At 39.2% G+C, this 26917-nt stretch overlaps 2 protein-coding genes and 1 pseudogene across 2 annotated transcripts in view; 2 read left to right on the forward strand and 1 right to left on the reverse strand.

Moving 5' to 3' along the window:
- Nucleotides 1-207: 207 nt before the first annotated feature.
- tpi1a (triosephosphate isomerase 1a) lies at nt 208-7231 on the forward strand. Its single transcript, XM_041808037.1, has 7 exons — nt 208-445; nt 1059-1182; nt 1410-1509; nt 4214-4331; nt 5580-5665; nt 5762-5849; nt 6191-7231. Exons 1-7 carry the CDS (start codon nt 334-336, stop codon nt 6307-6309), a joined length of 747 nt encoding a protein of 248 aa, XP_041663971.1. The 5' UTR covers nt 208-333; the 3' UTR covers nt 6310-7231.
- Nucleotides 7232-7471: 240 nt separating this feature from the next.
- Nucleotides 7472-26917, reverse strand: part of eno2 (enolase 2) — a 42065-nt gene continuing 22619 nt past the window's right edge. Inside the window, exons 2-13 of the mRNA XM_041809047.1 lie at nt 23830-23915; nt 21855-21950; nt 21200-21258; nt 19103-19172; nt 18187-18320; nt 17360-17451; nt 16896-17026; nt 16522-16719; nt 16237-16438; nt 13653-13761; nt 12639-12697; nt 7472-8432 (exon numbers count right to left, since the gene is read on the reverse strand). Of these exons, the coding sequence (XP_041664981.1) occupies nt 8363-8432; nt 12639-12697; nt 13653-13761; nt 16237-16438; nt 16522-16719; nt 16896-17026; nt 17360-17451; nt 18187-18320; nt 19103-19172; nt 21200-21258; nt 21855-21950; nt 23830-23914 (1305 nt within the window). The 5' untranslated portion in view covers nt 23915 and the 3' untranslated portion in view covers nt 7472-8362. The remainder of the gene's footprint in view (nt 8433-12638; nt 12698-13652; nt 13762-16236; nt 16439-16521; nt 16720-16895; nt 17027-17359; nt 17452-18186; nt 18321-19102; nt 19173-21199; nt 21259-21854; nt 21951-23829; nt 23916-26917) is intronic.
- Nucleotides 11202-11864, forward strand: LOC121523426 (annotated as a pseudogene).

The following is a 26917-nucleotide window of genomic DNA, read 5'->3' on the forward strand; positions in this document are numbered from 1 at the left end:
ATAACTACCAGAGTGCATTACACAACAATTCTTTCTTAATTTAAAGTTTTTCTATGTACAACATACCAAAGACACCACTGTTAATTCAGCAAGGTCAGTAGTTCTGAAAATGCAGGGTTCTCTTTAATATTTTTTCACCAGTAGGTGGCGGTAATGCTCCATTAAAGCTGTTGTAACTTTCCATAAACACAAAGACGAAGAAGAGCGTTTGCCGGTGTTGAGTTGTGATATTTCCCACTGCACCTGACGTACACACCTTCAGCCGGATCCCTCGACCATCCTCCGGACCTCTATCCGCCTCTCCTCCCCGAGTCTCTGCTCCTTCAGTCGGTCATGGCGCTCCGGAGGTTCTTCGTGGGAGGAAACTGGAAGATGAATGGGAACAAGGAGAGTCTGGGAGAGCTTATAAACACCCTGAACACCGCCAGTCTGGACGAAAACACCGGTAACTTGTTTCATTTATTACCTTTATGTTCAAACTACACAATAAAAGTCACTTCGTGTACGATAAAAATCAATAAAAGTGATCGATAAGGCGGAAATAGTTCAGAGATGCTGCAGCTCAGATGACACGGTGACATTGGAGATGACGTCATCAGGATGAGTTGCGTAAATGTCTCTGACGCAGCAGGTTTATTCTCAGGTAGCCTACATAATATTTAAGTCCATTTGCATAAACTCTGCTCTAGTATGACAACACTGCACCTAAGATATCCAAAAAAGTATGTAAAATTACAGAACATTTTAAAATGCACGGAATTACTAAAATATTAGTTTATTTTAGTGCTGTCTGAAATTACTATTCTTATTAATTAATCAGAAAAAAAGGAAAAAGTGTGGCCTTCTGATACCCTCACACAGCTGTCTAAAGAAACTTTGTAATTTTGATTGAAACACTTGCCAAAAATTGTCTTTGCTTTTAATTTTAAATTTTTTTTCACTCCAAAGATAAACACCATATTAGACTGATACACAACCTGCCCTTAGTCTCATCTTCCAGTAGCCTTCAGTCTCCAGAGGTAAATGCTTGCAAGTGTAATCAAATGTAAATATTGCAGAGGTGGTGTGCGGGGCTCCCTACATCTACCTGGACTTTGCTCGGTCCAGCCTGGATCCACGGATCGGGGTCTCTGCTCAGAACTGTTACAAGGTCGCCAAGGGAGCATTCACAGGAGAGATCAGGTATCTCATCACTGCTGGAACACACTAATGAATTATTTCTAATGAATTGTAATTTATTTATAAGGCTGATGAAGGATTAAATAACATTCTCCCATCAGTCATAATGGAAATAATTTAATGTTAGGGGCTTTAAACCAGTGCACCAAAAAAATGAAAAAGGCTAAGGGTAAACATGTCATATAAACAGGTTATTTCTAGTGCCATTTATATGTTTCTTCTCTTTCCAGTCCCGCCATGATAAAGGACTGTGGGGTCGACTGGGTGATCCTAGGACACTCTGAGCGCCGTCATGTGTTTGGAGAAAGCGACGAGCTGATTGGTCAGAAGGTTGGACGCTCCTGCTAATGATTTTTATCCACTCTGACAGACTCGTGTGCTGTCTCCATAGTCTGTATAACAAGTTAACAACATAACAGCACCCTTAAAGTGAAGCTGAAGCTCCCCCTGCTGGCTGGCTGCAGTGTGGAGGTTATAAGTTCCACCTCCTCCATGTTTACAGATGGGACATGAGTCGCACTTTAGGACTAAAATAGATGTTAAATACATTTTACTTAAACATGGTTTCTTTCACTTTAGGCAGTGATTTCCATTCTTTTTTTGTCAAATTGTTCATTTTTTGAGAGAAGTTGAGGTTTATTGGGTTATTTAGATTACATTAGACAGATACTTTACTGATCCTAAAGGAAATTTGCTGTTAGCAACAACAGCAAAAAACAAGTTATATCTAAGAAACATAAAACAACAAGCAAAAAGTATAAAAGTTAGAAAATACAAAGGATATAAACGTATGTGTAATGTGTAAAGGGCATATGAATATTAACAGGGTAGGTAGGATAACTTGTGCAGAAAGAGGTGAAGAGAGTGAAATGGCAGAAACTATTTAATGTCATTTATAAGGAGAGTGACAGCTCTGATGACAAATAAGGCTCCTTGCAGGAGGCCCAACGACATTATCAGAAGAAGCTGAAGGAAAACATAAGTCACTGAACTTTCCATAACCACCAGCGTCTGCTTCAGACAGACACAAGAATCAGTCCTGCTGTGGACTGTACCCACCTGTGACCTTTTATCAGAAAGTTTAATGTGCATTCTGGTGAGAGGGAGAGGCGGGATGACTACAGTATACTGGGGTTTCTACGCTGCAGACTAGCTTCAAATTACATCACTAGATCAAGATGGCAGCAATATTGTGGATACACATTTCTGTAGCAAAAAGGAGGTGGAGGTGCGTTTTCCATGCATTCTTATACAGCCAGAAGTTGGCTCATTGATTGTTCAGGTTTCATGACTGTAATCAGGCAGCTCCATCTTGCAAAGGTTCAAGCTTTTGCACTTGTCCCTGGTCAGAGAATGACTAGACTAATCTTTATCACAGGAAGTGAAAGGGGTGGCAGCTACAGACGGAGTTTAGTTGAACTGCAAGCCAGTAAACAATGGTAGCTGATGAAGAATGGATGCACTTATAGTGTCAGTATAGTCAGAACTGGACAACATTTCTTTCTTAAAGCAAAGGACCACACTGAAAGCTCTTCCTAGAACAAAAGATGCTGCAGTTCTCTCGACCAGCTTCAGCAAGAGTTTAATTTATCTACTGGCTCCTCTGATAGTGAAGAATCATGTATCTCTCTGATTGGCCTGAAACCTCCTAAGACCGTGTGTGCACATATGAGGACTTTACAGTCTGGCTTTCTCACAACATAGCATAATAATACTTTTTACAATTAGAATTTTAGAGAAAATTGTCTGGACTGTCCATTGAAGTATTAGTAATTCACTTGAAATACTGGGAGAATTTGCAATGAAAATTTCAGGGATTTTCATGGATAATTTTGGAATTATTTTTTTAGAAATTTCCATGAAACTCTGTGTATTTTTTGACGGTCTCATTGTAAGTTTTATTGCAGTGAAATTTTTGAGTGATTTCTTTGAATTTTTTATGTTGGGGAGGGGCATTTTTGTTTTGATTTGGGGAAATGTATTTGTATTTTGGGGGAATTTTATCTGAATTTTTTGGGAATGAATTGCTTTGAAATCTTAAGATGCGGAAACTTGGGAAACTTATTTTCTAGTCTTGGTAATTGGGAGGCAAGGTATCCTTTGATATTTCTAGAATGCAGTGGGATCTTCAGAAGAATTTTTTGGCACGTTTGGGGGAATTTTCCGTTTCTCACAGAACTTTGGGTGTAGATTTGTTTTGGAGAATTTGCTTTGGAATTTTGGGATCCTTTAGAAAATTTTTCAGAAATTTAAATTGAATTTTTATTTAAAATTTAGTCTTTATAATAAATTTTAGTTGAAACATTTGACAAATACTTGAAAAAAATTGAGGTACTTTTTATGGGACATTTTAAAAATATGATTAAGAGTTTTTCACAGAAATTATGGTAGCTTCTTTGAAATTTTGGGAATTTATGTTGACATTAGACATCAATTTTTGTCAAAATTAATTCCTGTTAAAGTCATGGTGGGACACAAATGGTCGAGTGGTTTAAGGTGTGCACCATGTACGCGGGTGGCTCAGGTTCGAATGCGGCCTGTGGCCCTTTACGGCATGTCTCTCCCCACTCTCTTCTCTGTTTCTGAGTCTATCCACTGTCCTCCTCTATCTAATAAAGGCAAGAAAAGGCCTAAAATAAATTTTAAAAAAAGACAAGGCTGAGATTTTCAAACTTATTAGGTCCTAATTATACCAGGTAAGTGGAAGAAAATATAAATGCAGTTCAAACAAAAGCTCAGATCTCAGGAGGTTAAATAATGTGGCATACAGAGCAAATTTGGTTTTGAAAGTTTCTGCTTTTTCCAAACGTCTTCCATGGGATGTTGACTAAATGCATGTAAAATACAATATATCCAATTCACTGAAGATGAGAAACAGTCTATGTGGCATGTTGGGTCAGAAAACATGCATTCAAGAGAGTTTAGAATTATTTCCCATCAATGTAACATAAATATTATATTTGAAAAAAAAGGTTTTTTTATCTGACCAGGTTTTTTTTGTTGTTGTTGTTTTTTTTTTTGTTTTTTTTTTAAGGTGGCTCATGCTCTGGAGAGTGACCTGGGTGTGATCGCCTGCATCGGTGAGAAGCTGGAGGAGCGGGAGGCTGGGACCACAGAAGAAATTGTCTACAATCAGACACAGGTCATCGCAGGTAAACAAAAACAAAATCTACATTTATCTTTGATCCTGCTTCTCTACTTCTTCTCTTTAATACTGTCTTGATACTACTTTTCTGATGTATGAATCCATCTTGAAGTCTTTTGTTGGGTTTGAGCGTTCTTCAAGAAGTCAGCTTGTTTTATTCACACATTAATGAAGGTTTCATATCTCAGTTCATCGGCTTTAGGCTTTTCTATTGTTGGAATGGAAAAGTTTGTTTATTTATTTCCAAAAATACTTGGAGAAACACACACAGAAATAAAGACTTAATCAGCGCTCTAGTTTTTAAGCCAAATCTTTCTTATTCTGTTTATATAATGGGTTCATTTTCTCTGATTTAAAAGATGTCTTCCCTCTCCACTCAGTCTGATATGAAAGGGCATTATTGATCATCCTCTCCTGCATACGTCTCTGCTTCTTCCAGCCTACTTCTGCACTCAAAGTAGGCCTCACTCTGATTTAAAATGCAAGTAGGTCAGCAGACTGTGCTGATGGAGACATTTATTCACACACAGTCATCTTATTTCTCTCTTCATGCAGGGTTTTCTCCTCTGAGGAGCTCTCAAATCAAGTCCCAGCATTCACTCTGCTTTAACCTGTTAAAATCTGACAATTGAATTAGCTTTGCTTCCCTTTGAAACTGTTATGGTTCTTTCAGATTTAACATGAAGTGCATTTTTATCTCACATTATTGCAGTTAGGGCTGTTACCATAACTGATTTCTTAACTTTGATATTCTATTGAAATCAAACCATATCTATACCCGTGTGGATAACATGGCAATAAAAAAGAAGTCTTAGACTCCCAGTGTTGGGTAATGCCAAGTTAACCTGCTATGTTATAAGAGAAAAAGAATCCTGAGTTCGATGTTAGCTTTGAGCCCCACAATTTGTATCTAATACAATCTGAGCCCCACCAGAACTAAGAGAGACACTGCAGTCAAAACCAACATTAATTTTAAATCCTTTTTTTTTCTTAATCCAAGAAAAATAACCCTAAACATAAATGTTCTTACCCAAAGACCTCTGTATGAACCATTTATTGTTATAGCTTGATTTTAGTTAGTATGTGCAAATACAATGTTCACAACTGCAGAGTAGACAGAGCTCCAAGCCCGCTCCTGGAAATCCCTTGTATCCCTCTAGGGGGGTCCTGGACCCCAGTTTTGGAACCAAGGTTCTAGGGTAATCATCTGTCTTGTTGTTTTTCATGTGACAGAGGGATGTTGTTTGTGTTTCAGAGAATGTAAAAGACTGGGGGAAGGTGGTGCTGGCATATGAACCTGTTTGGGCCATCGGGACTGGAAAGACAGCCACACCTGAACAGGTAATACTGACTGCTTCCTCTGTTCTCTGCAGGGAGTTCAGTCAGAAGCTGCTCTTTGCGTATATGGACTTAGACAGTGTTTATATTCATTTCCAGGCTCAGGAGGTCCATGAGAAGTTAAGGGCGTGGCTCCGGGCCAACGTGTCGGATGAGGTAGCTGACTCTGTTCGTATCATCTACGGAGGTCAGTATTTTTTTTTGTTTCCACGTACAAAAAATATTTCTGTCCCATGCTTGAGGAGATTTTAAAACTTGGTAACATAGAGGAGTTGTATCATTTTTTTCTTCAGCTTTATGCTCAGGGCCACCTATAAGGGGAGGCAAAGGGGGGAACTTTCTGAGGCCCAGCTGCATAGAGAGGCCCAAAGATGTTAGCAAAGAAAAACTCCATCCTATATTTAATTTTACATCTAAATATTCACATGAAGCATTTTTTTCTAATTTCACAAATTAACATTAAAAACAAAAACGTATAACCAAATTCAGTAAAAACTAATAGAAGTTCTCCTCTTTTCTGACTTCTAGGTTCGGTGACAGCAGCAAACTGCAGAGAGCTGGCGGAACAGGAAGACGTGGATGGCTTCCTGGTGGGCGGAGCTTCTCTTAAACCAGAGTTTGTCGACATCATCAATGCGCGAGCATAAAAGACGCTGGAAACGGCTCCATGGGGACCAATTTACAAACAGCCTGTCCTTTAGATTGTCACTGTGTTTCTGCAGAGCGGGCTGACTGATCTCAGACAGATGATCGTCGGAGTAGGGAGAGTTTTATTTGGAATATTGTACAGTTTGTCTAAGAGGTGAACACAGGGTGGGAGAATTAAGACAAAGAGAGTATTCATACTTATTTTGTGCGTTCTGTGGTGAAAATTCACCACTTTTATTGTGTTTATATCAGGATATGTTAAACTATCAGACGTGTTTCATGTTTTTTGTCTGTCAAAGGACTAAAAAGGCAAAAAAAAATCCAGTTTATCTTCAAAATGGAAAATTATACAATCTGCTAATCTGATTTTCTTATCTGATTAAACATAAAATAATACAGATTGAATTATTCTAAGTCCAGATGAGAATGGATTGTGAGTGCAGTCTATAATTCAGGTACTTTTCTTGTCATATTTTCTGTGTTTTAGAAGGGAAATGTGAACAAACAGGGCCATTTAGAGTAGATACTGAAGTCATAAGAAGCGCATAAACTCACTGCTGATGATCAGAAGTATAAATTATATATAGATTTTGTTGTAATCAGCTGACTGTAAGCATGTTGTTTCTCTTAGCAGACGAAGGTTAAATGAGGATCAGTCAGCCCCAGATGTCCTGTATGTTTGTCACGCTGTGTTAAATTTGCACAACCAGCTGCACTAACCGCTGCTTCAGGGCCCTTCACAATAAAAGCTCCGGTGAGAATGTACCTAAGATAAATTACAGATGAAATATCTTTGAGGAGTCAGGGGCTTTTATTGTGGCATAAACACTCATAGAATAAACATATATCTTAGGTAACACTGCACTTTGATGTTGTTTGTGTAACTCTGGATGGAGAAGGACAATAATGAATAAAAAATTAATGGATAAAGAAATAAAATGTGTTTTATTTTCAGACTATATCTCAATGTGGTCAATATGAGGCCTTTGCCCCACTTTTCTGTTAGGTAGGTTTTGCAGTGACAGCTCTATAATCCAAAGAAGTCTTGGAAGCTTTCCCAACATATTCCACAAATTCAGGAAATCACTGATGTAGAACAATTTTTAAAAAATGTGAAGACACAAGAACCAAGCATAAAAAAAGACCATGACACACGAGCTGTGATTGAAATTGTAAATTAACATGTTTTATTTCACATATTTTCACATTATTTTCAATGACAAGCGTTCTGTTTTTTATTCTCTTTCTTCTTTTTTTCGACAGCTAATCTATGGACATTCAGCAGGAACAGAAGGAACGAAGGGAATTCAGTATTTTTTTTCTTTCTTTCTTCTTACAGACAGTTGTCAAGCATAAATGACAAATAATCAGAATCACATCAGGGTGGGGGGAAAAGAGCATTAGAAACTGAGAAATGGACACGACAAGAAGAAGAAAAAGGAGACAAAAGAGGAGAGAAGGGGGGAGGACGGGAGTGAGAGTGCAGGTTTGTCAGTGTGACACAGCCGAGTGTGGTTCAGGTGTGTGTGTTGTTATTTTTTACTCAGTCCCTGAAACAGCTGTTTGTGTTTCTACAAATACATCGTCTTCTTTTGGTGTGAAAAGTTAAATTTTTTTTTTATCTCTTTCAGTTGCGTGCGTCAGTCTACATTAATCTATTATATCTCTACGTATTAATCTCTGTTTTTTACAACAATAATCTTTATTTTTGTCCTCTGGCTGTACATGAACTATTCCTTTAAAACTACAGTAACAGTGCATGTCTGGCTTGTTAATTTGACATTTTTAGAGTTCTCCCCTGCATGTGCGTGAGCGAGTGTTGCATCTAATGTGTCTGTGTGCATACAGCATCACCTCCCTACCTACAAGTCCAGTGCATAATTTATTTTTATTTAATCTTCTTTTATTTTTTGCTTGGCTCTTCAGCTCCTGTGTTTCTTCATGAATCTGTGGCATCATTCACTGTACATGGCTCTTACATGTGTGTCGTGTCTGTCAGTTAACATGTTTGTGTTTGTGTGTTCGTGTGAGTCATTCATGTGTCTGAAAGCTTCACAGAGCGCTCGGGTTCCTGAAGTTGTGGCCTGCAAAGCGTGCCTGGTCGCCTAGCTCCTCCTCGATCCTGCAGAGAAGAGACAAAGGAAAAAAGAGAGAGAGTAGAGTTTGATATCTTGGCTTCACAGAGACATGGTAAATTGTGGTGTGTTTTTCAAACCAAGCTGCAATATCCAGCTCTGAAATATTCAGTCAAAGCAGAAGTTAGAAAAGCTGCAGTTCTTCAACTGACCACTCGAGACTTGTTCCAAAGATGAGTCATCCCCATAAGGCCATATGTTAGAGTACCAGCTCTAACACAGATGTTAAACATGTCTACAGCCTAGTGAAAAAAAAGCATTTTTGGTTTCTATTCATTTTTCTTCCATGAAAACAATACTCTCCACATTATGGCAGAAGTAGCACAAATGGTTTCTGATACAGGCTCTACAGCTAAAGAGAGAGGGAAAGTCTGCTGTTTCATGCCTCCTGTGATACATTCTTTGAAGTCAGACATCTCACGTTAGATTTATAATAAAGATTAAAATTGTCTGACCTCGACAAGATTCAAGCAGGACAGGGTTCAAGCTTCCCCTCCTTGTTATGAGGCCACTCATTATTAAGAGAACTTGTCTTTAGAAATAGACTAAATTTTTGTCCTAACCCAATCATTGATCCATATCAAGATAGCAGAGATGAAAAAAATTATGTAAATTCTCCTCTGGGGTTATTGGGCAATATAGTTTAAACTACATACTTACTAGAAACAGAAACCAGAGCACTTCCTGGCAAGAAATCCAGACCCCGGTGAACAGGTTTTACATTTTTGTGTAAAATCTAAATAAAGATTTCAACAAAGCTCAAATCAGACATGTGAGTGACAGATGGGGGATAAGGCTTACTGCAAGGCCTCACCTCAGTTAAACTATTCACTTAACTTTTTGTCTGGAAACATTTTGGTGATATTTTAATGCACAAATTGGATGAATTATTTTAGTTATTGTGAGCTCTCTTGTACTAACAGACTGTCAAAAGCTACTAAATTCAAGTTTTCCTCAGCTCTAGTATCATTTTAATGATGACTCAGTGGTGGTTTGCAGGTTCCCTGTGTACTTAGCTTGTCAGCTTACTCAGTATTAGTCATACTCCAGTTTATTTGCAGCACTAAAGACAGGCTCTACTTGTCAACAGGCAATGAAGGCAATTGCCTTGGACCTAGTAGGGGGGCCCTGAGGGCCAGTGAACTTTAAACCACAGCAGTGGCTCAAAATGTGCAAATTTTGCAATGACAGTAGGAAACCCCATAAAGGGGCCCCATCTGACAGCACTCACTCTGTGTGCTGCCAAGTTTTTGCTGTTCCCATTTTTATCGTACCATATATTTTGAAATTAAACTACTGCCATATTTGGAAGTATAAATAATATTTGCATTTCACTCTATTTTATTTGTGCGTATCATATTATTGAAACATAATGGTGATGAATGTTGGTAAGGGTCCGTCTCAGAACTTTTGCCTAGGCATAGACTCCAGGATCCACAGCTGCAGAGGAGTCAGAATTGTTTTAGAAAGTTTTTACAGACATTTTGAAAATAAAACAATATAATCAAATGAGCATTAGTCAGCAGCAGTATATTCAAACTATTAAAGTAATAAGGCACAGAAGCAGGCACACATGTATTTTCTCTTGCTGGTCCCTGATATGTATTGAAATTAAACTTTTAATCTTTAAAAAAAGCCTAAAATAAAAATGTCTTCTCAGCTGCCAGTGTATGACAACCTGCTACAGTTTAACCTTCTCTGTGTGTTTATGCTTTTGCTTGACTGCACTAATTAGTGCTGATCGCTGGTTAAAGCTCCTGTTAAGTCTCTTCCCCCTCCACTCCTCCTCCTGCGTCTCCTCAGCAGTGCAATGGGATTACAATGCTGAGCTGATCCCTCCTCCTTCCTCCTTCTTCTCCTCCCCCTCCTGCTGCTGACTGGCCTCGGACTCATGGGGTGACACTGGCTTTGCTGTCGCCCATCATGTAAATTAGCCCTGTGATACCTGAGCGCTAAGACTGAGCAGGTACTTGACGAGGCAGTGCTGCTGCTGAATATGAGGAACCAATGATGCAAAAACTGGCAGAACAAAAAGTAAATGAACAGAAAATTAAACTGTGCATGCTGAGGTTTGAACAACTTTTAGCAATTTCTACAAGGGATGAAAAATTAGACCGCATCGACAGTGCAAAGGCATGCAGTCTCTTTAGTGTCCACTGGGGGCTGGCTTCAAAAGTGAGGACAATCCTAATGAGGCCCCATATTGCAATATCCTTGTTTACAGCAGAATTAAACACATTTACAGTTTTGTTTGGAAAAGTAATTGGTTTCTACAGCTTTCTAAAATCATGTCAACCTTGGTGAATCTTTATGCAACTCACTATATTTTTTAACAAGGCTAAATGTTACTGATAATTACAGGCGTGGAGGGCAGCTGTGGGACAAAAAGCTCAAAAAAGAGGTTTATGGAAGTTTATGTTGGATCTGACCCACACTCAGGAAGAAAAGATCCTCAACTCTTCAGACTTCTTTAAAAAGAAGATTAAGGTAAATGAAAAGTTGGAAAACATGGGTGACACCAACCAGGTCTGCCACATAAAGTACAAGATCAACTTAGCTATTTTTAGTACTAATATGAGGCTCTACAAAATGTGCAAATTTTGCAATGACAATATGAACCCCACTCCCAAAGGGACCCCATCTAGCACCGCTTACTCTGTGTGCTGCTAAGTTTTTGTTGTCTACATAACCATACTAGGCTTTTTTTTACTTCTCTCAACGTGGTGCTGACATGGTGCTGAGGTTTATGGAAGTTTATGTCAGATCTGACCCACATTTGGGAAGACAGGATCCTGGACTCTTCAAACTTCCTCAAACAGAAGATAAAGGTCAATGGAAAGAACACCAGGCAGCTCAGCCGCATAAAGAGCGAGATCAACCCCAGGCCAGCCAGTAAGGGGGCCTGAGAGCTGGCAAACGTTAAACCACAACAGTGACTCAAAATGTGAAAATTTTGCAATGACAATAGGAAACCTCCCAAAGGGGCCCCATCTCACAGCACTCGCTCTGTGTGCTGCTAAGCTTTTGTTGTCTACATCACCATACCAGGCTTTCTAACCTCTCTAAAAACAGTAGAGACCAAATGGAGGAAGGCAGCTGCAAGAAAAAGCGAAAAGCAGGGTTTGTGGAAGTTTATGTTGGATCTGACCCACACTGAGGAAGATGAGATCCTGGACACTTCAAACTTCCTCAAAGAGAAGAGAAAGGTCAATGGAAATACCTGGGTAACACCAGTCAAGATCAACTCACAGTCTGAGATGTAGATCTCTCAGAAGTATCTGAAGTACCTGACAAAGAAGTACCCGAGGAAGATAAACCAATGAGAGTGTCTCTCAGCAGTGGCAACCGATAAAGAGACGTATAAGCTGAGATACTTCCAGATCAGTCAGAATGACAAGGAGTCAGAGGTGAACGACTGAACAGCAGCTGTAGACTGACGGCTCTGTGTGTGTTTGTGTCTGGAGAATAAATGTGGAGAAAGATTTTTTGTCTTTTAGTGGGAGGCGACATCAGAATTGATGCCATCACTTTGCATGCCTCTTCAGGGTCTTCTGAACATCTCATGGGACATATAAGTTGAAAAATAAGAATGCCTGCACTGTGACTCAGTGGTAGAGTCAGTTGTCTCTCATCCAGAAGGTCATAGGTTTAATCCCCGGCTCCTGCAGTTGCACATTGATGTGTTCTTCGGCAAGACACTTAGCCTAGATTTCCTCCCACTGCTTTGTCAGTGGGTTGTGAATGTGTATGAGTGAATTCATCTGCTTTGCGTAGCAGTCTTCACCATCAGAATTTAAATGTTGAGTTAGTGGGTCTGAATGGTTCACCTACAGTGTTAAAATGTGCTTTGCGCGATTAGACGACTAGAGAAGAGCGACACAAATTACAGTCTATTTAAGTGTTATTTTGTTAATTGATTTATTTCTGTCAGTTACTGCATGGAAACTGGATTTTTTAGCGTGAGAGTTTTTGTCACTGCAAGATGAGAATTTATTAAAATTTGGTTCCAGAGGTAGTGATGAATGTTCGAGTACAAGGGTCAAATTTCACATGTAATGTGTTGTGAGCCCACAGTGTACATGCATACTGTATGCAATGCATGTAATCTGCAAGTGCAGCAGCAGTATGTATAACAGTGAAATGAAGATAAACTATACAGTTTATATTGCAGTCTTGTTGTGCAGCACACTCACCTCATGAGTTGGTTGTACTTGGCGAGTCTCTCAGATCTGCAGGGGGCGCCAGTCTTAATCTACACACAAAGACAAGGAATATTAGACTGCAAATGAGGGAGACAACAGCAACAACTCTCTGTGCTGTTTCCTTTTCTGCTTCCTATGCCTGTCTTATAGCTGCATGTAACTTTGTATACGGAATGAAAAAACAACAGTGACAGTAAGTGACTTGAAATTGCTTTGATGCTCAGGTCAGAAAAGCTTAAAAATACATAAACGAGAGGATCCAGCCTCTGTTGTCACCCATGGGTGTTTAAATGGAAGACCAGGAGAACTTAGGCCTATATATGCCACGAGCTTGAGACTAAAGATATCCCAGGTTTTGTCAGCCTCTCTACCATTAGAGTTGTTATTCCATGTATAGGAATTGTTGTTTAGAGGCTGATTGTTTGTTGAAACACATATTATGCTTTATGCTCTAGACTACTTGTTGGTAACTTAAACTAGGTAGCAGTCAAAACTACTTGCTAGCCTGATAGGCTGCAACTACTCAGTTTGCACAGCTGAACTAGAGAAATTTAAAATATGTTTACATGCAAGATAAAACTGATCAAGCTGATAAAGCTAAAACTGATACTTTCTTGTATTCTCCATAGAGATGCATGATGTTAACGGCATATCAGTATCAGCAGATATGACCATTTCTGAAGATATATACAATGGATATTTTGGCTATAATAATCAATATCTATATATCTATATAATCTATTTAAGCTGTAGATATTGGTTGAACAACAAAAAACTTTGTCGTAGAGTTGTAGGCTGGACTAGCAGACCTCCCTCAGCTCAAGTCATTTTCTGTTTTATTTATTATCATTCCTCAAACTTTAAAGTGTGTTTTTTTAGGGACTGAAGTTTTAGGTCCGAACTGTATTTTAACATTACTATTGGCTAAAATTACCTCATAAATACCAGCAAATCAGATATCAGCAAAAATCCAACATTGTGCATCCCTAATTTTCTGTGTTCTACCTGTCCAGTGCACAGTCCAACCACCAGGTCAGCGATGAAGGTGTCCTCTGTCTCTCCTGAACGATGGCTGACCATCACACCCCAACCATTCGCCTGAGCCAGTTTACACCTGAAACACAAAATGAACAGAAACAGACTGTTTAAAGAATGCAGCATCTTCATATTTTTATGTTGTTCACTAAACAAACAGAAGCAGCTGAACAACATGAAGTAACAACAAAAATCTGTTTTGTGTTCCTGGATGAATTTCACATAAAGAGGGAGAAAAGCTGTTAAAAGTGACCTTCGTGGTTAAGAGCCTGTGTCCAGAGCTGGCTTTTTAGCACTGGCAGCATTTATTTTCAGTGTTAAACCAGTGTAGTCTAGCGTTCTGAGAACTCAGCGCCCTGGGCAGAAACAAACACCCTCAGCGCCAGCTGCTTTTGAAAGCGCACTCAGTTAAAAACAATTCAACTTTTTTTCATTTATTACGTTGCCATTTTTTTAGTTAGTAATTGTAAAGTAAGATATTCCCAGAAGTTTTGTGCACCAGTATAACAGTAAAACATACACCACATCACATCTTTTTTTTTGTATCCTGTAACCCTGACATTCTTATGTTGACAATAAACTTGCTCTGGTCAGAGAGGTTGTTGTTGTGAACATCTTCCTCCACTAAACAAAGAACAGACCTTAAAAAGTGTTTTTATCCCTTCTTCAGCAGCCAGTGAGCTTTAAGCTGAACAGACAGGCAGCTATGTCAGGCACCGGTTGCATAACTCGCTGTTTTAGATCAGAAAAATAATAAAGAGATGCTTTTGTTTTATCCGAATGATCCTGATCTCTTAAGAAGGTCAATACGTTTTACTAATTGTACATTGTTCTATATTTGAAAGAATAAGCAGCATGCGTAGAGATTTTTAGGCTATAAATAGAAGAGAACAAGGTGTCTTTAGCTCCATTAAATGAGACCAAGGATAATATTTGTGCTGCTGGGAATTAAGGTCAAGGAAAGAGAAATAAGGACATCGAAGAACATTTTGGTTTCTTTATATAATCACTGTCAGACTTCATCTGATCGTGGTTTATTTCTAACTGCAGCTCTTCTGACGCATTAACCTGCTAAATGATGGAAAATTAAAGCCGCGTAGACGCCTGGGGGAATGAAGAATTGAACAATTACTCGCTCCGTTTTCCTCATCATCACTCAGCTGAACTTTTAGGAGAATATTTCAGATTAACGACAAAGCTTTTAATGTGACAGGCGCGATACATCACCTTTACTGTCGTCAGCTCAGTGTGTATCGTTCAATCCACTCTGACACTCTCCTGCTATAATCCGGCCACAGTGTCACGACTGATCGCTTCATAACTGAGTGACGTTTTTGTGAAGGCTGAGATCGATGGCACAAACATTTAAGACTCAGGACGCTAAAATGAGATAAATGCTGCGGCATATCTCTGTCAGCTGCACCGCTATGTTTGATTGACAGCTAATCTTCATGCTAAAAACCTGCCGTCACTCCATGTCCTTTATTTATCATCTGTTAACTCAGAAACAAGGTCAGCGAGGCTGACAGGTAACGAGGGATGTGACTGACACCATGCTGCCTCTCTCTGTGGTTGTGGGCATGTGTGACTGATGTCACAGCTGCTGGCTCTCTCTCTGCTTCCCCGCAGGCTTCCACATCTTCTCAGCCAAGATGGACGACCTTCATCTCCTTCTACCGAGGTCAGATTAAGTTCATCGGCCTGCTGGAGGCAGCCATGTTTTCTTTTTCTGAGTAAGTGTGTTAGATGTACTCACTGGACTGACAGAGATTACTCATAGTGATGAAATTATTCTTTTTACCTCTTAGGTCTGTCGTAGACTCTGCAAATTCAGGTTGTTTTTGGCACAGTTTTTGAGTTGAACAATAAAATTTGAAGCTGAGATTTTCCGCTTAATATTTGTTCTGATTTAGCTTGTGTTTGTCAGATGATACTGAGTGTATATGTGAGAGAAAGAGAACTTTTCTCATGAATGCAATCAATGCAAATGAGAAAACAAAAATACACATCCAAGTGTACATAAAACAATAGTATTTTTAAAAAAGTTCCTTTTCCCCAAAATTTAATTAAAAAAAGTTAAACGTTTAGGTTTTAATCTTGATGATTACACCTCAAGAAAAGAAGTGGAAGTTTTCAAAGGAAACTTTGATTGCTTTTGTTAACACCCCATTAAGTTTTTAATTATCCAGTTTGAGTGCATGATTCATGAGCTTTGGTTTGTTGAGCTTGAGTTGTAAACAACCAAGCTAATCCAAGCTGTCAAGAGGGCAAGAGGCAGGTCACACCAATCATATGGCTGATATGTATATATATATTGAGAAACAAGCCTTCACACCCACACTAACACCTACAGGCAGCTCGGATTTTAAAATTAACTCAATAAGAATGTCCTTGGATTGTGAGAGGACGCTGATGAAGCCAGGGGGAGAACATGCTACATGAACGGCACACAGAAGGGCCAAACCAGGAACGTTTTAAAATCAAATAGAAATGAAAATCACTGCTGTGCTTCCATGTTCAGATCATGTGATTGGTTAAATAAAAGCCTACGTACGCCTGTATGGCCTCAGTGACAGAGCCGATCTGGTTGACTTTGAGCAGCAGACAGTTGCAGGCTCGCTCCTCTGCAGCCTTCTCTATCCTCTTTGGGTTGGTCACCGTCAGGTCATCGCCAACAACCTGGATCCCGACCTGAGCTGTAAGACGGGACCAGGCCTCCCAGTCGTCCTGGTCGAATGGGTCCTCAATGGACACCACTGGGAGAGAAATACATGGCAATTTATTAATAAAAGATTTTCTCTGAGGCTTTAAAGCAACAAGAAGAAAAAATCAATCCCACCTGGGTAGTTGTTGACAAAGCCCTGGTAGATGTCGGCCAGCTCCTCTCCAGAGATGTGTCTCGATGGATCAGGTGGAGATTTGAAGTCCAGGTCGTATTTACCGTCACGGTAAAACTCTGAGGCGGCTACATCCATCCCGACCACCACCTTCTCTGTGAAGCCGGCCTTCTCGATGGCCGTCTGGAGCAGGTCCAGAGCTGGGGATGGAGGGAGGACAGGTTCACAATTTGACTGAGGAGAACAGTGAGTCTGTAGTTTGAATTTTACAGTGATTTGCAAATATGCACTTTATACTTTCTTTTCTGAACATGGGTGGTATCCTACAGTGTCTAGAGAACCTGAGTTCAAAGATTCATTATAAAAACACACTCACCTTCACTGTTCTCCAGGATGTTGGGAGCGAATCCTCCCTCGTCTCCCACGTTGATGGCGTCCTGCCCATATTTCTCCTGGATCACGCCCTTCAGTGTGTGATAAAGCTCCGATCCTATCCTCAGTGCCTCCCTAAACCCCAAGCAGAGGAGGAGACAAAGGATGAAGGCAAAGTAGTTTAACATTAGAGAGGGTTTTGGAAACTTAGCAACCTTTTTCAGCAGGAGAGACGGAATTGAACAGAAATAAATAATAGACAACAAAACAGAAAAAGTGGGGAGGGGGAAAGGTCATAGACTGCCCCAACAGCACCAATAAGACTCATTACAGTGAAATTTAGAGTGCAAGTATGACAGCTCCATGAATTTAAAGTGTTATTGTTGTCATTTTAGAAACTGACTGAGAAGAACTCAAAGGGTAAAATATTATTCCGTCATGTTAAAGTTTGTAAAAGTGAATTCTTACTTAAAAGATTCAGCTCCAACAGGGAGAACCATGAACTCCTGCATGGCCAGTTTATTACCAGCGTGGGAACCTCCATTAATCACATTAAACGCCTGGAGACAGAGGAGAGCAGAGGAGAGGAGTTATTTATCTTCTAATACACCCCTTCAGTGGAAAAGCATTAGTAAAACTTGCTCTCCTGTAAGCTGGAAAGTGAGGTAGATAAAATGAGCCTAAAACAAACAGGGGTGCTGCTTTGGAAGCAGCCCCAGAATGTAAATATGTGCTGGAAGTGGCGTTAGAGCACACGTGCATCTAGGAACCTTTTTCAGAGCGAACGCTGAAGTGTGTTTTTTCAGTGCATTAGTCCCACATTAAGGGAAATTTATGAATAAAAACAAAACATTGTTTTTCTCTTTAGTAAACACGAATTATGATGTGCTATTTTTATTGAACAGAGTCCTCAATTCAAAACAAGTAGTAGTCGGGTGGATTGAGCTGAGCAGTGCTGGTCTTTACTTGTTGGAACTGCAGAGTGTGGGGGGTTTCTGTGTTACAGAGGTGAATTTTGAGGATGGCAGCATCCAGAAAAAAAGACAAGTCCCTTTTCGGTTATATGAATTAAAAATTTCTCTGTCTTTTAAAACTTTAGGAAATGTTTAGGATCCTGTAAGACCTCGATTTAGAAAAAAATATATAACATATTATATTACAATATAAGATATAAATTACGACTTCCAAGTCATGAAATGTAATCAAAGCTATGTCTGGTGTTGTGATATTTTTCATTCACTATTTCTCCATCTATTGTTGTGACTGATGTAAGGTGCAGTGAGTTTGTGTCTTACAGGAACAGGCAACACCAGCTCTGTGTTTCCAGCCAGGTCAGCTATGTGACGGTACAGGGGGGTGTCTTTCTCTGCTGCACCGGCCTTACAGATGGCCAGAGACACTCCAAGGATTGCATTTGCCCCAAACTGAGCTGTTTGATAAAAAAAAGAGATGCAAGAAAACAAGAAAATTAATCTTTATACTTTTGCTTATTGCCAAACGTATCATCACTCCTGTTGGCACTAGAGGCCCTCTCCTTCCTAAAACTATAAATCTTGCAATGAAAATGCTCCCTCAATATAGCAAAATACACTTATTTTTGAGAGGAAGATCTGTTTTAATGGGACAGAAAAGTTCAGGCTACATGGCCTTTGTAATGCTGGGAAACAATGAAACAAAACATATAATCTAACCAAATTGTAAGCATAACATGACTCAAACCATGCCTCCAAATATTATATATATATATATATATATATATATATCCCAACAGAACTGGATCCCTTCAATATCACAACTTTGTTTCACAATGAAGTGTCCCTTATATTTCATCATGCTTGAAGCTGTGGGAATAAACCCTCTTTGATTTGGGTATTAGATGTTAGTGCTGTAGATTAAACATTCTTACAGTACCAACAGTTTTTCCTTGCCAGCTGACACTAATTTCTCTCAGCACCATTACTCTTGCTGCTGTTTACTGCTTGGCTTGATTATAGATCAAATAAATGAACAGTGCATTTATTTATTAAGGATATGAGACTGTGTTTATGTGCCAAAGTCAGCCCTCTATTCACTCTGTCTTGTTCTTGTCTTTATTTATGCCTCTCCCTGCCACTCCACGAGAAACATGCCGCTGGTAAAATCATTTGTTGTGACTGGCTGTTAGGCTGATGACGCGTTCGCTGTCTGTCTGTCGACCTCTTTTTGACTCACACTTGTTTTCTGTGCCATCCATCTCGATCATCATGTTGTCCAACTGCTCCTGCTCCACCACGCTGATGCCCTGCAGCAACACAGAAACATAAAGACACCCAAAAATAAGCAAATATTCAACATACCATAAAGAGATAGTCGTCTGCATATTGACTGACTGGCACCAGCCTTGGTGTTGCCTGGTGTATAAGGTTCATTTGATCTAAAATTAATTTTTTTTTCAGCTTTTTCTAAAAAAACTGATTGTATCTAATCATAACCCTTAGGGACATACTATAAAGCACCTTTGACATCAGAAAGTCTTAATGTAATCAAAGCAGATTGGAGCTGAAAACAACCAACATCATAAACTACCCGAAACACTTCAAGGATAATTTGGTAAATCTGAATCCATTTTTCCTCATGAAGTTCAGTTTCTGTTGAACTGTCCCGAGCACTGACCTAGGCTCGGGGAGGACCCTATTGTATCCGTGGGCATGTTTTTTCCACCAGAAGAGTTGCTCATTCGAAGGTCTTAACACCTAAAAAACTTACCAAACTTTACAGAAAATTGTCCCCCAGTGGAAATGTTTGTATTTTGGTGAAATTGTGTAAGTCCATTAAGAAAGGGACCCCAGCATGAGATAGTGGACTGCGAACTGCAATTATAAAAAAATCAGTACACATACAGTATGTATCATGATTAGATGGGAAAAAAAAGTCTCTAGGGACCATCCTCTAAAATGTTCTGCAAGTGCACTACAAACAGCTAAAGGTGAAATTTAGTGATTTGGGCAATTCACAAGTTTCATATTCTAAAAGTAAAGTAGTCTGTGGGATATCATCTGATAAACTACAGAATTTTTTTGTGCATACTAGAAAACCTGGAGATCTAAAGTTGTGCAAACTGCAGGTTTTCACCATAGGGCGGAGCTATGACTGGAGCCAACCAAAACAAATTTTTTGTACATTTTTTAGCAGCAAAAATACACAATAACGCCTTATAACTTTTTAGTGCTTATGCCAATCACCGCCAAACTTCCCAGGTATGATCACACACTGATTCTAAATACACTCCTAAATCAAAATCATTACGTTAACAGCGCCTCCCTCTGGCAATTGAACACCCCCCCCCCACCCTGATTTTTTAAATTTTCTGTAAGATATTCAGCCTCTGCACACCATTCAGCCTAGGCTTATGATTTTTGGTCTGCATACGGGTCATTATAAGATCTACAAAAAAGCTTCATGGAGCTATCCACACATTCAAACAGGAAGTCCACCAGCTTTATTTCGATAAGGTATTTTTTAGCATTCCAAACTTAACCTATTTTAACTTAAGTAACTCTTTCTTGCAAGACAACATTATCACACTAAATACGCTCACATGCATACATCTCATCATAGCGCCCCCTTCTGGCAACAGGTAGTGGCACATATGGGTCATAACTTCACTCCTCTTATTGTGCTTAACCTATTAAGCTCTGATCTTGATGGAAAGGCAACACAGATATGTCTCATTGAAGCATGTCTCAGTGGCGATGGTGAGCTTTTCAGTATCTCGCCAATTTGACAGGAGTATGTGCAACTCTCATACCAAACATCGGCTTGCCCTCAAATTTCACATGTAGGATCAAGGTCTGCAAATCTCACATGATTAGGGTCTGCTTCTCTACATATTTAAATGTGTATTACATTTTTGCTAATGTGCCAGCAACTGCAAGAATAACATATGTTAGAGATGCTTCTTCTGTTTTTTTTTTCTCATGTTATATGATAAATAACAGTCCTAGGAGGATCAACATGCCTTCAGCACACTGCATGGGTTGTTTACACCTATTTATTTCCACACTCCTGAGGTTGCAACACACCTCGACATGCACCAGGGGTGCCCTGTCATACTTTATTCACTCAAAAGAAACTTTAACAATCCCATCAAGATGACCTAAATGACAAGCGATAATACAATAAATTCAAATACACAACATCCTGAAATTTGTGGCAAATTTCCTAGTTTTAAACTTTATTGGTATTGAAATATCTCCAAAGAAGACAACAGACATACTCTATAGAAATGATCCTGGGGAAATATAATTTATGAAAGTTGAGGTGACTTACAGAGGCTATGAGTGCAGGACCCAGAGTGTCATTGATATGACCAACTGCCTTCAAAACACCTGAAAAAGATGAGAACGTAGGGTAAGACAGAAAATTGCAGAGACGCTGTTTGATCCGTCACACAGCAAGTGAATCATTTCATCTTTTGCATGGACATTGAGCACAAGATGATGGCTTACCTCTGGACAAAAGCTGTGCCAGCCACTAAAGATCAGTTTTACTTGTGGGTTTTAGAGCTCATGAGAGTTACGTTTAGGCTTGTTTACACAACATTATATCAGTATGCCTCTATTGTATGCATTCAATTAAAGATTTTTTGAACCTCCAAACTTTAAGTTCGAATGATGCCTATGTACTTCTACTCTTATCTTAAATAAGGTGACAACATTTTTGTTTTATTTAATTTCTATGATCAGATATCGTCCTGCAAATACAGCTCAAAATCCACTATTAGATCCTGTCTCTCAAGTCCAGCTCTGTTCTTACAGCTCAGGTTGCAAAATTAACAGTAAACAAAGGCAGTGCATGCAGAGGAAGTACTCTATGGCTCACTGGAAGACTGAAAAGTTGGAAATCACACACAGAAGCTGTCTCCCCATCAGACAATAGACTAGAAAGTAAAGGTGCTTGCATCACCATCCTATCATCTTCATACCTTTTCCCTTGTAGCGGCTCTTGTCTCCATCTCGGAGCTCTAGAGCTTCATAGATTCCTGTGGATGCTCCGCTAGGCACTGCAGCCCTGAATAGACCTGCAGTCAGATCAACAGAGAGAGGAAGAAATAAAAAATGTTTTAATATAAGAAGTTCATAAACAACCTAGGAAAACTTATATGTAGTTCACATGGGAAATTTAAAGTCCCTACAAAGTAATAAAAAAAATCTTCATTTTAGGTTTGTTGTATGACAGGCCATTGTGTTATGAAACACAACGCTAAATTTTAGTAATGAAAAACATCGTTTAATTTATAAAATTAAGCTTCAAAATCCTGAAAAATGAGGCAGTAAAATCTGCTCTAGCAAGGTGTGGACGTGTCGGTTGAATGAGCTGAAGCCACGCCCACTCACAAGAAATACGATCCTTTCAGATTTATCAAAATGCTTCTAATCAGAGTGCAGCTGCCTGGCTTTGTGCCAGAGCAGAGAGACAGAAATTGGGGTTCATATTTACTGTTTTCTGGCACAAATCTCTGTGATTCTTTTTTATGACCTGTAGACCACTGTAGCTGATAGATTTGGGAATTATACCTCACACTGAACAAAAAACAGCATATAACTGGCTGTTAACTTTCAATGAAGACAGCGACATCAGCTAACAACAGACTGTACTGAGATGAACTACTAAGTGATTTTATATCATTGTAGCGTTGGGGGGGCGGGGTAATTTTCCATCAAGACGGGTGGTGTCATAGGCTCAGATATTTGCTCAAATAAAAACCAAGCCAGAAAAGAGATGAACATCTTTCTCATGCTCTAAATCCAAAATTCAGTCACACATAAATCTCAGTGTTTTCACGTTTACAGCAACCTTTTTCTAACATTCTTCTTTGATGATCTTTGCAAACAGCTACAGTTTGTCCCCTTGTAAGTCGAATCTGTCATTTTTTATTTTTAATGCTCATTTACAGCAGTGGTTCTCAACTGGTGGGTCTGGACCCAAAAGAGGGTCGTGGGGCTGTTTTCAGTGGGTCGCAAACAGGTTCCTGGAATTACCAAAAGGTCAAAGTATACTAGTAAGTCAAAATATATAAGTCTTAGGTTGGCGTGTGTCCCTATTTTATTTTACTCTGCTTTTCTGGACAAGAGGTTAATTTTGGTTGATTTGTTGGGATCTTGACTTCAGTATCCTGTTCACTTGGATGTAAATATCTCCAATTTTTTTTCTATAACAATTTATTATTTTTCAGAAGATTCAAAGAAAGTACCAACATTTACATTATAAAAGTTCAACAGACCAAAATGAAATGTTTGAATGCATGTCACCATAAAGTTTAGGCCCGTCTCTTTGTTCAGTCATGTGTTTTTCTTTCCATCTAAGGTCGATACTGCAACATTTTTCATTATAGCAATAAAAGAACAAAAATTTGGGTTGTGGCATAAGATAAGATACAGAAAAGGAGCCACAAGCTGATTCTGACTCTGGGCTGAGGACAGCAGCATCTGTTTATGGGATGAATGGCACTGTATAGGCCCCCTAATTGTGCTAATTTATGCATAGCTATTATCCTTAATTAAATCAGAACAGATGATTTAAGAACATGTGTCCCTCTGTGCTGTACTAGTGTTGTATATTCATTGTGACAGACACCTGTGCAGCTGTACTGTGTTGACACTGTTTTGACTCATGTTCTGAATGCCAAATGATATTTTTTATCTCAGCAGAATTAAGAAAACATCTGTACATATTTCTAGGCTACCTGACAACTATACGCCCTGAAAACTGACGATCTGGAGAGAGGTCAAATGAAGGTCATTTAATGTCAGGAACTGCTAATATTCAGAGCACAGACTCTGACGTGCTGAAAAGCTCTCCTCACAGTTTCAGACACATTTCTAACATGAAAAATCCAAACAGAGAGCATTTTTTGATTCTTTTACTGCTCTGTTTCGGACAGGCTTGTCGTCGGTCACCTTTCTCTGTGTGGAGGTCCACTTCCACAGTGGGGTTTCCTCGGGAGTCCAAGATCTCCCTGGCAACGATGCTGACGATCGACATCCTGAGAGACAGACGAGAGGAGAAGCTGTGAGTTAGTATGTGCTGCTGGGAGAGGGCTGATTTTTTTCTGACAGTTTTATTTATAATGCTGGAGAATTCAATGATTTGAGGGAAGAAAAGGAGAGAAAGATTTAGATGCAAAGATCGAAAAAAAATCAAAAACAGAGAGAGAGAGAGAGAGAGAAAGAGAGAGAGAGAGAATAAGAGATAGTCTGTCAGGGGAGACGAATAACATCAAAACAGATTTACGCTGAAAATCAGAGCTCACCACAGAGAGGTGGGTGTGGCGTACGAACAACCATAGCTAACACAAACACACAAGCACAGTTTCTCTGGAGTTTCTTGAAGCAGTCTCTGAGTAAATAAAACATCAGTGTGCTTCCTGCTTTCAACCGTTTTTGCTGAAATTTTCATTCATTCATTCATTCAACCTTTATTTAATCTCGAAGAAATCATTGAGGGTGTTCCCTCATTTTCAATGATGTCGAGAGTACAACCAATAAAATGCATCAAAAAGTGATACAAAGAATATCAACAAAACAATTAAAAACAGTTACATTCAAAAGCAGAGTAGTTCACAATCATAGTTTTAAACTGACCAATAGGGACAAGCGCTTGCAGTTTAAATGTTTGTTGTAAAGCATTCCAAGTGAACGCAGCAGAGAAGCTGAAAGCGGTTCTTCCAAATACAGTGTTTGCTCGAGGAACATCAAGCATCAGGAAGTTACTGGATCTGGTTGAGTACTGATTGTGAGACTGATTTAACAGAGATGTGATATATGATGGCATATTACCAAGTAGGGCTTTGTAAATGAATAAGTACCAATGCCTGTCACGTCTTACAGACAGGGGTGCCCAGCCCACCTTTTCATATAGAGTGCAATGATGAGTGGAGTAGCCTTGACCAGAGATGAATCTGAGGGCTGAGTGATAAATGGAGTCCAGGGGTTTAAGAGTAGAGGCAGAGGCGTTCCTATAAACAACATCCCCATAATCTAAAACAGATAAAAAGACAGCTTCAATGATACGTTTCCTACTTAACAATGGGAAGTTAGTTTTATTCCTGTAAAAAAATCCAATTTTTTGTCTTAACTTGCTGGCCAGGGAGTCGATATGAAATTTGAAGGTGAGTTTTTGATCTAACCAAATACCAAGATATTTATACTCAGATACTCTTTCAATGCTGTGTCCTGTTAAAGTGGTAATGTGAACATTATTGTCGTTGATGTCTGTGGCTTTGGAGAAAAGCATGAATTTGGTCTTACTAGGATTGAGAACCAGTCTTAAATCAAACAGAGCGTGTTGTAATTGATTGAAGTTTTGCTGGAGGGTTTGAATGGCTGAATGTGCAGTATTGGCAAAACAATATAAAATTGTATCATCAGCGTAAAGGTGGGTGTTACAATCTATTATAGAGGATGTGATATTGTTGATATATATTGTAAATAATAAAGGACCCAGTATTGAACCTTGCGGTACGCCTTTTGAAAGAGGCAAGTACACAGAGCGACAATTATCAACAACAACACATTGATCTCTCTGTGAAAGGTAGTCCTGGAACCATTTACAGGCTAGAGAGTCAAAACCAGTTTCTCTTAACCTTTCAAGGAGCAAGGAATGGTCAACAGTATCAAAAGCTTTAGTTAAGTCTACAAATAAAGCAGCACAGTATTTCCTCTGGTCTAACTGAGAAATTATATCATTTGTGACAGAAGTGACTGCAGTGATGGTACTGTGATTTGTTCTAAAACCTGATTGGTGTGGATTTAATACATGATTACTGGAAAGGAAGGATTTGATTTGCTTGTTGACTAATGCTTCTAAGATTTTTGCTAGGCAGGACAGTTTGGAGATGGGCCGATAGTTATTGAGGTCAGTTTTATCCCCTCCCTTGTGTAGTGGGAGAACATGTGCAGTCTTCCAGACCTTGGGGAAAACCCCAGTGGAAATAGACAGATTAAACAAATGTGCAACTTGCTCTGCAATAATTGGTGCACAGAGTTTTATGAAAAAAGGATCAATTTTATCTTGGCCAGTTGTTTTCCTGCCGTCTATATGTTGAAGTGCGTCTCTGACAGCAGAGGAAGTAAAGGGCTGCAAGCTAAATAGAGAGGTAGGGTTTGTGGAGGGAGCCTGAGACAGTGGCTGACTGTTTAAAGCAGAACCGGAGTAAGTGGTGTCAAACTGGTTTCCAGCAGCAGCAAAGTGTGTGTTAAAAACTTGGCAGATCTGTTCTGGTTTGTCTATGATACAGTGATTATATATAATACTTGAAGGAGCAGTTGACATTGGGTTGTTTTTAATTACATTAACAGCTTTCCAGAACTTTGATGGGTCATTATAAGCATTAGAAACAATATCTATATAATAATTAGCTTTGGCTTTCCTCAGTGAAGAAGTGCATTTGTTTCTCAACTGTTTAAAAGTAAGCCAGTGCTCTGTACTCCCTGTTCACTTTGCCAAAGCCCAGGCTTTATCCCTTTCCTTAAACATTAAGGATAGGTCTGTGGTGAACCATGGGCTACGTCTATCTTTGATCCTGAACTTTTTAAAAGGAGCATGTTCATCAATGATAGTAAGCAAGGTGTTTGAGAAATACTTAAAAGCCTCTTCCATATTCAGTATTTCTGTTGTCTGATTTATGTTGCTGTCTATAATGTCTTGTAGAAAAGCCTGCTCATTGAAATTTTTAAAATTTCTTTTAAAAACAATCTTTGTGCTTGACTTGTTGATTTTAGCACCCCTAACACAGACTATAGGACAATGATCACTTAACCCAAGACCAAAAACGCCAGAGGCAGAAATTTTGTCAGGTCTGTTACACAAAATTAAATCAATTAGCTTTGACCTGGAGGAGTCCTTTAAATTAGGTCTGGTTGGTTCATTGACAATCTGTATCAGCTGTAGATCATCACATTTTTCTTTCAGGTGATCTGAGTCATTTGATAACCAGTTGAGGTTAAAATCACCTAAAACTATTAACTCAGACTTGTTGAGCTCTGA

Source organism: Cheilinus undulatus, linkage group 16 (genome assembly GCF_018320785.1).
Source record: "Cheilinus undulatus linkage group 16, ASM1832078v1, whole genome shotgun sequence".
Taxonomy (NCBI): Eukaryota; Metazoa; Chordata; class Actinopteri; order Labriformes; family Labridae; genus Cheilinus; species Cheilinus undulatus.

Bases quoted from the DNA above. Each gene is read 5' to 3' on its own strand.
- tpi1a (XM_041808037.1), top strand. From the start codon at position 334: ATGGCGCTCCGGAGGTTCTTCGTGGGAGGAAACTGGAAGATGAATGGG. The intron at 1,183-1,409 runs GTATCTCATCAC...TTCTCTTTCCAG, and splicing joins GCATTCACAGGAGAGATCAG to TCCCGCCATGATAAAGGACT. The intron at 4,332-5,579 runs GTAAACAAAAAC...TTTGTGTTTCAG, and splicing joins TCAGACACAGGTCATCGCAG to AGAATGTAAAAGACTGGGGG.